General features: G+C 67.6%; 2 protein-coding genes across 2 annotated transcripts; both read left to right on the top strand.

The window, feature by feature from the left end:
• The first annotated feature begins 183 nt into the window (after positions 1-183).
• Positions 184-5,027, top strand: Akap17a (A-kinase anchoring protein 17A). The gene is made up of 4 exons (XM_029473888.1): positions 184-1,071; positions 1,777-1,925; positions 2,330-2,570; positions 3,989-5,027. The coding sequence occupies exons 1-4, from the start codon at positions 187-189 to the stop codon at positions 4,826-4,828; spliced, it is 2,115 nt and encodes a 704-aa protein (XP_029329748.1). The 5' UTR covers positions 184-186; the 3' UTR covers positions 4,829-5,027.
• A 421-nt stretch (positions 5,028-5,448) lies between these two features.
• Asmt (acetylserotonin O-methyltransferase) lies at positions 5,449-10,032 on the top strand. The gene is made up of 8 exons (XM_021155021.1): positions 5,449-5,589; positions 6,055-6,226; positions 6,518-6,650; positions 6,858-6,926; positions 7,469-7,587; positions 8,178-8,336; positions 8,806-8,928; positions 9,655-10,032. Exons 1-8 carry the CDS (start codon positions 5,491-5,493, stop codon positions 9,969-9,971), a joined length of 1,191 nt encoding a protein of 396 aa, XP_021010680.1. The 5' UTR covers positions 5,449-5,490; the 3' UTR covers positions 9,972-10,032.
• The last annotated feature ends 1,128 nt before the right edge of the window (positions 10,033-11,160 follow it).

Below are 11,160 nucleotides of genomic sequence, written 5' to 3'. Positions count from 1 at the left end.
AGGAGACAGGAAGTGACCCTAGGGGAGCAAGTAAATGACCCCAGGAGACAGGAAGTGACCCCAGGAGACAGGAAGTGACCCTATGGGAGGCAGAAAGTGACCCCAGGAGACAGGAAGTGACCCCTAGTGGAACAGGAAGTCACCCGCCCGCCTCCTCCTCACCCCGCCCCCCCCGCAGGCGCGGCCATGTCGGCGGCCACCATCGTGCACGACCCGTCGGAGGCGGTGGCGCTGTGCCCGGCGCTGGGCCTGTACCTGAAGCCGATCACGAAGATGGCGATCTCGGTGTCGCTGCCGCCGCTGCGCCAGCCGGGGAAGTCGATCTCGAACTGGGAGGTGATGGAGCGGCTGAAGGCGATGGCGGGCGCGCGGGACGCGCCCTTCTCGGCGCTGCGCATCGCCAAGAGCACGCTGGACTTCATCCGCTTCGAGGGCGAGGTGGAGAACCGCGGCCTGGTGCGCGCCGCGCTCGCCGCGCTGGACGGCAAGACCATCAAGCTCAGCGGCTTCGCCGACGCCCTGCGCGTCCGCGCCGCCGAGTTCCGCGCCGACTTCCCCTCCCGCCACGACTGGGACTCCTTCTTCCGCGACGCCGCCGACATGAACGAGGCGCTGCCCGGCGAGCGCCCCGACACCATCCACCTCGAGGGGCTGCCCTGCCGCTGGTTCGCCGCCCGCGAGGCCGCGGCCGCGCCCGCCACCGCGTCCGCCACGGCCGGGTCCGCCGCCCCCACGGCCGCCACCGCGTCCCGCCTCGCGCCCGGGTCGGCCCCGGGTCCCGCGTCGGCGGCGTCGGGGTCCGGGCCGGAGCGTCCGTCGGAGGCGGTGCTGCGCCAGGTGTTCGGCGCGTTCGGCGAGATCCGCCACGTCGACATCCCCATGCTGGACCCCTACCGCGAGGAGATGGCCGGGCGCAGCTTCCACACCTTCAGCTTCGGCGGCCATCTTAACTTCGAGGCCTACGTGCAGTACCGCGAGTACGCGGGCTTCGCGCGCGCCATGGCCGCCCTGCGCGGGATGAAGCTCATGCTCAAGGGCGAGGACGGCAAGGCCGTGGCCTGCGGCATCAAGGTGGGCGGGGCACCCGGGGCGGGGTCTCGGGGGCGCGGCCTGGCGGATGACATGGGGGCTGGAGAAACCCTGTGATGTCATCGGGCTGTGAAATACGGATGTGGGCGGGGCCTAGAGTCCGGGTGATGGGTGGGGCTTGTGGTGGGGGCGGGGCATCAGGAAAGAGCAGACTGAGGTGGGCGTGTCCAGGCAGGAGGGGTGGGGCCTGACATCATAGGAGCTAAAAATAGCGACTTGGGTGTGGCCTAGGAGAGGGGGCGGAGCTCGAGAGGCAACGAACGACGTCACAGTGGGCAAAGCCCCGCCCACGGGCACAGTGTCTCCTCCCACGGACGCGGGGTGACGTCGTCACAAGCCAGCCCCGCCCCCTGCGGTTCTCAGGCCCCGCCCGCTGACTTCCTGTCCTAGGCACTCACCCAAGGCCCCGCCCCCGCACCTCACTTCCTGCTCCACCCCTGAAATACTTCCCTGGGCGGGATGATGTCATTGGGGTCTCGGCCACGCCCACGCGCGTCCCCGGCCCCGCCCCTCGTCCCCGCCCACGAACCCCTCACCCCGACCGTGTGCCCCGCTGGCCGTGGCGATGACGTCACCGCGACCCCAGCCCAGCTCCCAAAACTGTCGTCCCCGCCCCCGTGACCCCGCCCCCTCCCGCCGTCCCCGCCCCGCCCGGCTGACCCCGCCCCCCCTCCGCGTGACCCCCAGGTGACCTTCGACGCCACCAAGCACCTGAGCGAGGCCTCGATCCGGCGCCGGGCGCAGGAGCGGCAGAAGCTGCAGGAGCTCGAGCTGCAGCGCGAGGAGCAGAAGCGCAGGGAGCGCGAGGCCGAGGAGCGGCGGCGGGCGGAGGAGCGGTGGGCGGGGCCCGGGGCCGACGCGGGGGGCGGGGTGGGGGCACGCGCGAGGGCGGGCGGGTGACCTCCGGGTCGCTTCCTGGTGGTGACGTCACTTCCTGTCGTGTGGGGCGGGGCCGGGAGGCGACCTCCCCGGGGGACAGGAAGTGGCTGAGAGGGGCGGGGTAGTCGGCGACGTCACGCGGGGCCCGGGCCCTGACGTCGGGCGTTTGGGTCGGGCGGGGTCGCGGGCGATGACGTCGCGGTGACGTCGGCAGGGGGCGGGGATGGAGGGAGACAGGAAGTGGCGTGGAGGGGCGGGGCCTCTGTGACATTCCGGGGCGACCTCGTCCGTAGCTGTGACCCCCGTGACCCCACGACCTGTGACCCCACGACCTCTGACCCCGCCCCCGCCCCGCCCGCAGGAAGCAGCGCGAGGCCGAGGAGCAGGAGCGCGAGCGGCGTCGGGAGGAGAAGCTGCGCCGCCGGGAGCAGCGGGCCCGGGCGCGGGAGCAGAGGCGGAGCCGGCGCCGCGTGGAGAAGCTGCGGGCGGAGGAGCAGCGGCGGCTGAGGGGGCGTGTCCGCGCCGAGGAGCGGCGGCTCCTGCTCGCCCAGCGCAACCTGCAGTCGCTGCGCCTGGTGGCCGAGCTGCTGGGCCGCGCCGAGGTGGGCGGGGCCTCCCGGGCGGGCGGGGTTTGCCGGTGGTGGGTGGGGTGGGGTTTCCGGTGTGGGCGGGGCTCCCGGCGTGTCCATTTCCTGCCCGGGGGCGTGACTTCCTGTACGTGGTAGGCAGGACTTCCTGTCTGTGAGGGGCCCCGCCTCCGTGTTTCCTGTTATGCAAATGAGGTCCGGCCTTTATGCAAATCGCCCGGCCTCAGCCGCTGGTTAATTAGCATATATGCAAATGCGCCCGTGCGAGGGGCAGGGCGGGGCCCGGTTGGGCTCCCTATGCAAATGAGCTGTGAATATTCATGAGCGAGGGGAGGGCCTCGGGCTGGGAGTCTGGGGGCGTGGCCTGTGCCTGATTTGCATATGCGAATGACCCGGCCCCGGCAGGACCTCCCCCTGACAGGAAGCGGGTGGGGCAGGGGGCGGGACGTGAGCGCATGAGTGACAGGTGGGGCCCAGGCCGCCGAGGGGACCCAGGGGGCGGGGCTTTGGCGTGTGATTGGCAGCGCAGACCCCAGCTGACTCAGTGGGCCCGGTAGGCGTGGCTGGGGCCTTGTGGGCGGGGCTTACGCGACTGATTGTCACCTCAGACCTAAGTCACCCTCGGGGCCTTGTGGGCGGGGCTTAGGCGAGTGACTGACAGGCCAGGCCCAGGGTGGCAGATGGACGCTGTGGGCGGGGCCGGCGCTTGGGAGTGAGAGGTGGGGCAGGGGCGGGGCTCTGTCCTGTGACTGACAGGTGACACCTTGGGCCCAGGAAGCAGCCGGGAGGTGGGCGGGGCTTAGGTGTGTGAGTGACAGCTCAGACCCAGGCTGACCCTGTGGGCCCTGTGGGCGGGGCCGAGTCCTGATTGGCATCTGGGACCTAGAACCGGAGGGCGGAGGGGAGGTGTGGGCGGGGCTTAGGGGAGTGACTGACAGGTGGGGCCCAGGTCACGCAGGATCCCCTGAGGGAGGGGCTGGAGCCTTGTGGGCGGGGCTTGGACTTGATTGACAGCTCCGCAGGGGGACAGGAAGCAGATGGGGAGGGGGTGGGGCTTAGGTGTGTGATTGACAGCTCAGACCCAGACTGACGCAGGGGACCCTGTGGGTCGCCTGGGGTATCGTGGGCGGGGCTGAGGCCTGATTGGCAGGTTCGATGCGGACCTGGAGGGTGGTGGGGGGGCCTTGTGGGCGGGGCTTAGGCGAGTGACTGACAGCTAAGGCACAGGTCCACTGTAGGCGTGGTTGGGCATTGTGGGCGGGGCTTAGGCTTGATTGACAGCTGACGCCTGGGACCTGGAAGCAGCTCAGCGAGGGGGCGGGGCTCAGGTGTGTGATTGACAGGTGGGGCCCGGTCTCACTCAGGCGACCCTGTGGGCGGAGCTTACGCCCGATTGACTGACCCCGCCCCCTCCCTCCCCGCCCACCCCGCAGGCCGCGCGCCTCCGCGAGCGCGCCCAGTCCGAGGAGCGGCGCCGCCGCGAGCGGGAGGCCGAGCGCCGGCGCCTGCAGGAGGCGGAGCTTCGCCGCGTGGAGGAGGAGAAGCGGCGGGCGCTGGGGCTGCAGCGTCGGGAGCGCGAGCTCCGCCAACGCCTCGTGGCCCTGCTGCTCGCCCGCCGCCCCGGCGACCCCGGCGCCGACCCCCGCGACCCCGACCCCGGCTCCGACCCCGGGGACCGCGCCGCCCGCGCCGACGACCTGCTCCGCCCCGTGCTCGACATGCTGAGGGGCGTGGCCCGCGGCCGGGCGGCAGCCGCGGAGACGGGAAGCGGCCCCCCCGGCGCGGGAAGTGACCTCGCGGTGACCGGAAGCGACGCCACGGCACCCGTAGGTGGCGGGAAACAGACAGGAAGTGACGTCGTGGGGACAGGAAGTGGCGCGGGCGCAGGAAGTGACGTCAAAGACGGCAAAGGCGACGCTGAGGAGACAGGAAGTGAAGTCAGAGCAGCAGGAAAAGACCTGGGCCGGGTCCCCGATGACGCCACAGCCAAGGCCACGCCCCCGGCCGCCGCCTCCGCCACCACCACCACCGGCGGAGGTGACCGTGACATCGGTGGGAAGGAGCCACGCCCACCTCCGCCCCGGAAGCTGCGAGAGGGGGGCGGGGCCGAGGAGGAGGAGGAGGGCGGGGATCGCGAGCGCCGCCGAGGCCGCGAGAAGGACAAGGACCGCGGGGGGCGGGACAGGAAGCGAGGGCGGCGCCACCGCGAGGACCGGGACCACGAACGCTCGCGGTCGCGCTCGCCACGGCACCGCCCCGCCTGGAGCCGGTAATGGCCGCCCGCCCGCGTGTAGGGCGACAGGAAGTGACGGGCAGGAAGTCCCGCCCACGGCCCGGATGATGTCGTAGACGCCTGGGCAGCCATCTTGGTTTTTTTTTTTTCCACTGTGAGTTTTGTTGGGGGCGGGGCCCGGGGCGGGGCCTGGCGTGATTGACGAGGCTGCGAGAAATAAACGCGTTTTGACCCCGTGACCCCCGGCGTCTGCTCTTTCTCTCTGCTCAGCCGGGGGCGGGGCCTGGAGACAGGAAGTGGTGTCTCGGGGTGGGCGGGGCTTCCCGTGGCCTCAGCTGTCAGTCACAAAGGGGTGGACCGAGACCCAGGGACAGGAAGTGACATCATCACAGGAGGACCTAGCAGCTGGTCCTGGACAAGCAGGAAGTGATGTCATCGAGGGCGTGTCCGTCACGGGCGCGCGGGCGGGGCGGGGGTGATGTCATCCGGGGGCGGGACTCCCACCCACCGAAGCTTCAGGGACAGGAAGTGATGTCATCGAGGGCTCTCAGACCCAGGGGAGACAGGAAGTGACGTCACCGGGAGGGGAGGTGCCCCGGGCTCAGCCGCCCTGATCCGGATCAGCCGCCCTCCCCGCCCCGCCCGTTCCCGTCTGATCCGGATTTGCCAGGGGCTCAGGCTCAGCAGAGCTCAGGTCCCACGATGCCCAGGGGCCGCGCGACGCGGGCCGGGGTCTCCGCCCGCCAGGACCGCGACTTCCGGGCCCTCATGGACCTGGCGCATGGCTTCATGGCCTCCCAGGTGGACGAGGGGCGGCCGCGGTGACCGTGGGTGTGAGGCAGGGGGATGACTGTGACTGTGTGAGGCAGGGGGATGTCGCTGAGTGACTGTGTGAGGCAGGGGGATGACGCTGAGTGACTGTGTGAGGCAGGGGGATGACGGTGAGTGACTGTGTGAGGCAGGGGGATGACGGTGAGTGACTGTGTGAGGCAGGGGGATGACGGTGAGTGACTGTGTGAGGCGGGGGNTGATTGTGTGAGGCAGGGGGATGACGCTGAGTGACTGTGTGAGGCAGGGGGATGACGCTGAGTGACTGTGTAAGGCAGGGGGATGACTGTGAGTGACTGTGTGAGGCAGGGGGATGACTGTGAGTGAGTTTCTGAGGCAGGGGGATGACGCTGAGTGACTGTGTGAGGCAGGGGGATGACTGTGAGTGACTGTGTGAGCCAGGGGGATGCCCGCCACTGACTGACCCCGTGACCCCAGGTGCTGTTCGCGGCCTGCGCCCTCCGCGTGTTCGACGCCGCGGCCCTGGGCCCCGTGGACGCCGCGGCGCTGGCGAGGTCGTCGGGCCTGAGCCCCCGGGGGACGCGGCTGCTGCTCGACGCCTGCGCGGGGCTGGGGCTGCTGCGGAGGCGCAGGGGGGCGGGGCCGCGTGGTGAGCGGGGCGGGGCCTGGGTGGGGGCGGGGCCTGGGGGGCACTCACAGTCATCCTCCTGCCTCAGTCACAGCCCATCAGGGGCCGGGGTCACAGGTCATGGTGGTGGATGATTGACGCGTGAGGAGAGGACCCTAGGGACTGGGCGGGGCCTAATGGGCGGGGTGTGAACCCTCACTTCCTGTTCCCGGTGACGTCACCACAGCCCCGCCCCCTGACTTCCTGTCCCCGGTGACGTCTCGCCTGCCCCGCCCCCTGACTTCCTGTCTCCGCCCGGCCCCGCCCCCGCAGGCCCCTCCTACACCAACTCCCCCCTGGCGTCCGCCTTCCTGGTCGCGGGCAGCCCCCTGTCTCAGCGCAGCCTCCTGCTCTACCTCGCGGGCACCACCTACCTCTGCTGGGGGCACCTGGCGGACGGCGTGAGGTGGGCGGGGCCTTGGGGGGCGGGGTCACAGGAGGCATGGGGCCACGCCCATCAGCACCCAGGCCCTGCCCAAGCCCCGCCCCCGGGACGCTCCAGTGACCCCTGCGACCTTTGACTTCCTCTGGGTGCGGGCGTGGTGGGCGGGGCCAGGGTGGGCGTGGGCGGCATGGGCGGGGTCACGCGACCCAGTCCCGCCCCCTCCCGCAGGGAAGGGCGGAGCCAGTACGCGAGAGCCGTGGGCGTCGACGCGGACGACCCCTTCACCGCCATCTACAGGTGACGCGCGGCCCCGCCCCCGGGGGGTAGGGGGACAGGAAGTGACGTCACCGGTGCAGGAAGTGACACTGGGGACACAGGAAGTGACTCTGGGGAAACAGGAAGTGACAGTGGGGGGACAAAAAGTGACAATGGAGGGACAGGAAGTGACATCACTGGTGCAGGAAGTGACCCTTGTGGTAGAGGAAGTGAGTCTGGGGTGACAGGAAGTGACATGGGGGACAGGAAGTGGCTCTAGGTGGACAGGAAGTGACATCACTGGTGCAGGAAGTGACTCTGGGGGAACAGGAAAGGACAGTGGTGTGAAAGGAAGTGACAGTGGGGGACAGGAAGTGGCTCTGGGTGGACAGGAAGTGACGTCACTGGTGCAGGAAGTGACTCTGGGGTCACAGGAAGTGACATCTCTGGTGCAGAATGTGACCCTTGTGGAACAGGAAGTGGCTCTGGGGTGATTGACTCAGAGTACAGGAAGTGTCCCTGGGGTGACAGGAAGTGACGGGGACCCCACCCTCCTTCTGGCCCCGCCCCCTCGTGACTGACAGGTCGGAGGCCGAGCGCCTGCTGTTCATGCGGGGCCTGCAGGAGACCTGGAGCCTGTGCGGGGGGCGGGTCCTCGCGGCCTTCGACCTCTCGCCCTTCAGGGTCATCTGCGACCTCGGCGGTGAGCGGCCACGCCCACTCCCCCCAGCCCCGCCCACCTCAGGCCCCCCTGGGGACTGCGATGACATCACCAGGGCCGGGCGTCCGACAGAGGGACAGGAAGTGACGTCGTCGGGGGTGGGCGGGTCCACCCAACTGTAGACAGGAAGCGACCTCACGATCCTCAAGACCAGGGACAGGAAGTGATGTCATGGGGGGAGGATCCAGTGCTCACAAGGACAGGAAGTGATGTCACAATCAGGTGGACCCTGACCCCCGAGCCCCCAGGGTTCAGGAAGTGACGTAGCTCCAAGGTTCATGACAGGAAGTGACCTCATGGTGGGCGGGCCTAACTCGCCAGGCCTGCCGGGCAGGAAGTGACCTCACGGGAGACAGGAAGTGACCTCACGGGAGACAGGAAGTGACGTCACCAGGGCAGGAAGTGACATCACTTCAAGGTTGATGACAAGAAGTGACCTCATGGAGGGCGGGGTGAACCTCATGGTGGGCGGGCCTCAAACGCCAGGCATGACAGGAAGTGACCTCACGGGAGACAGGAAGCGACCTCACGGGAGACAGGAAGTGACGTCACCGCCGCCCCGCCCACCGCAGGTGGGTCCGGGGCGCTGGCCCGCGTGGCCGCCCGCCTCTACCCGGGCAGCGAGGTCACCGTGTTCGAGACGCCCGACGTCGTCGCCGCCGCCCGCGCCCACTTCCCGGCCCCCGCGGAGGACGAGGACGGGGCGGAGCCTCGCGTGCGCTTTCTGTCAGGTGGGCGCGGGGTCGGCGTCTGGGCGCGGCGAGGGGCGGGGCTCGCCGGGTGACATCATCACGGCCCTGCGCGCTCGTGCGAATCCATGCAAAATTATGCAGATTTATGCAAATGAGCAGCAGGCTCTGCGGGATGCAAACCCTCAGATTTATGCAAATTTATGCAAATGAGCCCGGCACCCGACCCGGGCTTTCCCCGCATGCTAATTAATGCTAATGACCCGGCGACCTATGCTAATTTATGCAAATTGGCCCCGGGGTTCGCTGCTATTCATGCAAATGAGCCCCACCCCCACGTGTTATGCAAATGAGGGGCAGTTTTTGCAAATTATGCACGGGAGTCCCTGGGTGCAATGCAAATGTATGCAAATGAGGCCGCCCCGCCGCTAATTTACGCAAATGAGACCCTGGTGGCCGCCGTGTGCGCGTCTGACATCACCGTGAACCCCGCCCGCGGCCCCGCCCCCAGGCGACTTCTTCTGCTCGCCGCTGCCGCCCGCCGACCTCTACATCCTGGCCCGCGTCCTGCACGACTGGACGGACGCCGCCTGCGTGGAGCTCCTGCGGCGCGTGCGGGGCGCCCTGCGGCCAGGTGGGCGGGTCGGGGCGGGGCGGGGCGGGGTCGCCTGGGTGAGGCGGGGTCCCCCGGGGTCACCGGAGCTGACAGGGGTCACAGGGTTCAATGTGGGTGGCCCGGGTCACACGTTGGTCACCGGGGTCTCGTTGGGGTCGATGAGGTCAGCTGGGGTCAGCCGGGGTCACGGGAGGTCACCGGGGTCCCACGAGGGTCAGTGATGTCACGGGAGGTCACCGGGGTCTCGTTGGGGTCGATGAGGTCAGCTGGGGTCAGCCGGGGTCACGGGAGGTCACCGGGGTGCCAAGAAGGTCAGTGATGTCACAGGAGGTCACCGAATACGAGATGAGGTCAACTGGGGTCATCCAGGATCACCGAAGGCCACAGGGGGTCAGCCCGGGTCACCATGGTCACTTGGGGGTCACGAAGGTCAAAGGGTTTACCTGGGTCACAGGGGGGTCATGGGGTCACCGGGGCTTCGTGAAGGTGACAGGGGTCATTTGTGGGTCACGGGGGGCACATGGGGTCACGGGGATCACATGGGGTCATGGGGATCACAGGGTCACTTAGGGGTCGGAGGGGTCACATGGGGGTCATGGAGTCACATGGGGTGACATGGGGTCATGGGAGTCACAGGGGACACATAGGGGTCACGGGGGTTCACAGGGGTCACCTAGGTGTCTCGGGGGTCACATGGGAGTAACCATGATTACCGGCCCCGCCCCCTGACCCCCGACCCCGCAGGCGGCGCGGTGCTGCTGGTGGAGAGCGTGCTGTCCCCGGGCGGGGCGGGGCCGACGCGGACGCTGCTGCTGTCGCTCACGATGCTGCTGCAGGCCCGGGGCCGCGAGCGCACGGAGGCCGAGTACCGGGGTCTGACCGCGCGCGCGGGGTTCTACCGCCTGCGGCTGCGGCGTCCGCGGGGCCCCTACCACGCCATGATGGCCGCCCGGGGGGGCGGGGCCGGGGCGCGGAGCGATGCCCGCGGCGGGGAAGTGGGGTCAGAGGTGACGTCACAGACAGGAAGTGGGACAGGAAGTGAGGTCGGCATCCAGGGCTGAGGCAGGAAGTGGGGCGTGGGGCTGGGGGAGGGCACTTCCTTTTCCCGGGGTCACTTCCTGTGCCGTAGGGTCGCAGACCGTGGGGCAGGAAGTGACCTCAGCGGCCGGAGAGAGGAAAGGAAATGACATCACAACCAGGAAGTGGGGAGTCAGAGGCAGGAAGCGACCTCAGTTTGCAGTCGGGGGACAGGAAGTGACATCAGCAGGGAGGAAATGAGGCAGGAAGAGAAGAGGAAGTGATATCGCCGCCAGGAAGTGAGGAGTTACAGGCAGGAAGTGATGTCACAGGGGACAGGAAGTGATGTCTCAAACAGGAAGTGGGCGCGGGTGGGGGCAATAAAGTCAGCTACAGCCACCTGGTGTCTATGTGTGAGTGACGGGCGGGGTGACGGGAAGTGGGCGGGGCGGGACGGGAAGTGGGCGGGGGGACGGGAAGTAGGTGAGTGGAGAGAGGAAGGGACGGTACGGGGACAGGAAATGATCCTGGGGAGACAGGAAGTGACTGTTGGGGATAGGAAGTGACTCTGGAGGGACTGGAAGGGACCGTGGGTGCACAGGAAGTGACCCTGGGTAGACAGGAAGTGACCCTGGGTGGACAGGAAGTGTCCCTTGGTGGACAGTAAGTGGCCCTGGGTGGACAGGAAGTGACACTGAGGGATAGAAAGTGACGACAGGAAGTGACTGTGGGGACACAGGAAGTGTGTATTATTTTACGACGTGTGACGTATTTCACCACGTTTAGTGGCTCGCGCCACACACGCCGCCCTACGCGTTGCTCGCGTTTTGGACGCACAGCGTCCACAGGACCCCGTTCTTCCTCCGGGTTTTCCCTGCCGTCACCGTGACGGATCACCACGCACGCGGGCGCCGCCGACGCGGTGTCATCCGGTTGTCGTCAAGCGCGACACTCGGGAGTGAAATTCTTTTCAAAATCTCACTTAACCATGTTTTTCGAGGTAAACTGAGGTGCACATTTTTTAAAAATCTCAATTAAAATCAATTTTTGTCAAATTTCAACGGACGAAATTTTCTTTTCACATCTCCCATGAGCACCCGGTGCTCACTTCCTGTCTAAAATGGAGCCACTTCCAAACTAACTTTTAAAAAAAATTTAAGGTAAAATAAATATTTTTTAAATGTCCAATAAAATTATTTTTTTCAAGCATTACACTTGAAAATAATTTTTTTT

Source organism: Mus caroli, unplaced genomic scaffold, assembly GCF_900094665.2.
Source record: "Mus caroli unplaced genomic scaffold, CAROLI_EIJ_v1.1 scaffold_20600_1, whole genome shotgun sequence".
NCBI lineage: Eukaryota > Metazoa > Chordata > Mammalia > Rodentia > Muridae > Mus > Mus caroli.
The sequence above is the reverse complement of the archived record's forward strand: the minus strand, read 5'-3'. Positions and strand labels throughout refer to the sequence as shown.

Coding starts and splice junctions, on each gene's coding strand:
- Akap17a (XM_029473888.1), top strand. CDS start 187: ATGTCGGCGGCCACCATCGTGCACGACCCGTCGGAGGCGGTGGCGCTG. Junction 1,072..1,776: donor CCGTGGCCTGCGGCATCAAG/GTGGGCGGGGCA, acceptor CGTGACCCCCAG/GTGACCTTCGACGCCACCAA. Junction 1,926..2,329: donor CGGCGGCGGGCGGAGGAGCG/GTGGGCGGGGCC, acceptor CCCCGCCCGCAG/GAAGCAGCGCGAGGCCGAGG.
- Asmt (XM_021155021.1), top strand. CDS start 5,491: ATGCCCAGGGGCCGCGCGACGCGGGCCGGGGTCTCCGCCCGCCAGGAC. Junction 6,651..6,857: donor CACCTGGCGGACGGCGTGAG/GTGGGCGGGGCC, acceptor CCCCTCCCGCAG/GGAAGGGCGGAGCCAGTACG. Junction 8,929..9,654: donor GCGGGGCGCCCTGCGGCCAG/GTGGGCGGGTCG, acceptor CCGACCCCGCAG/GCGGCGCGGTGCTGCTGGTG.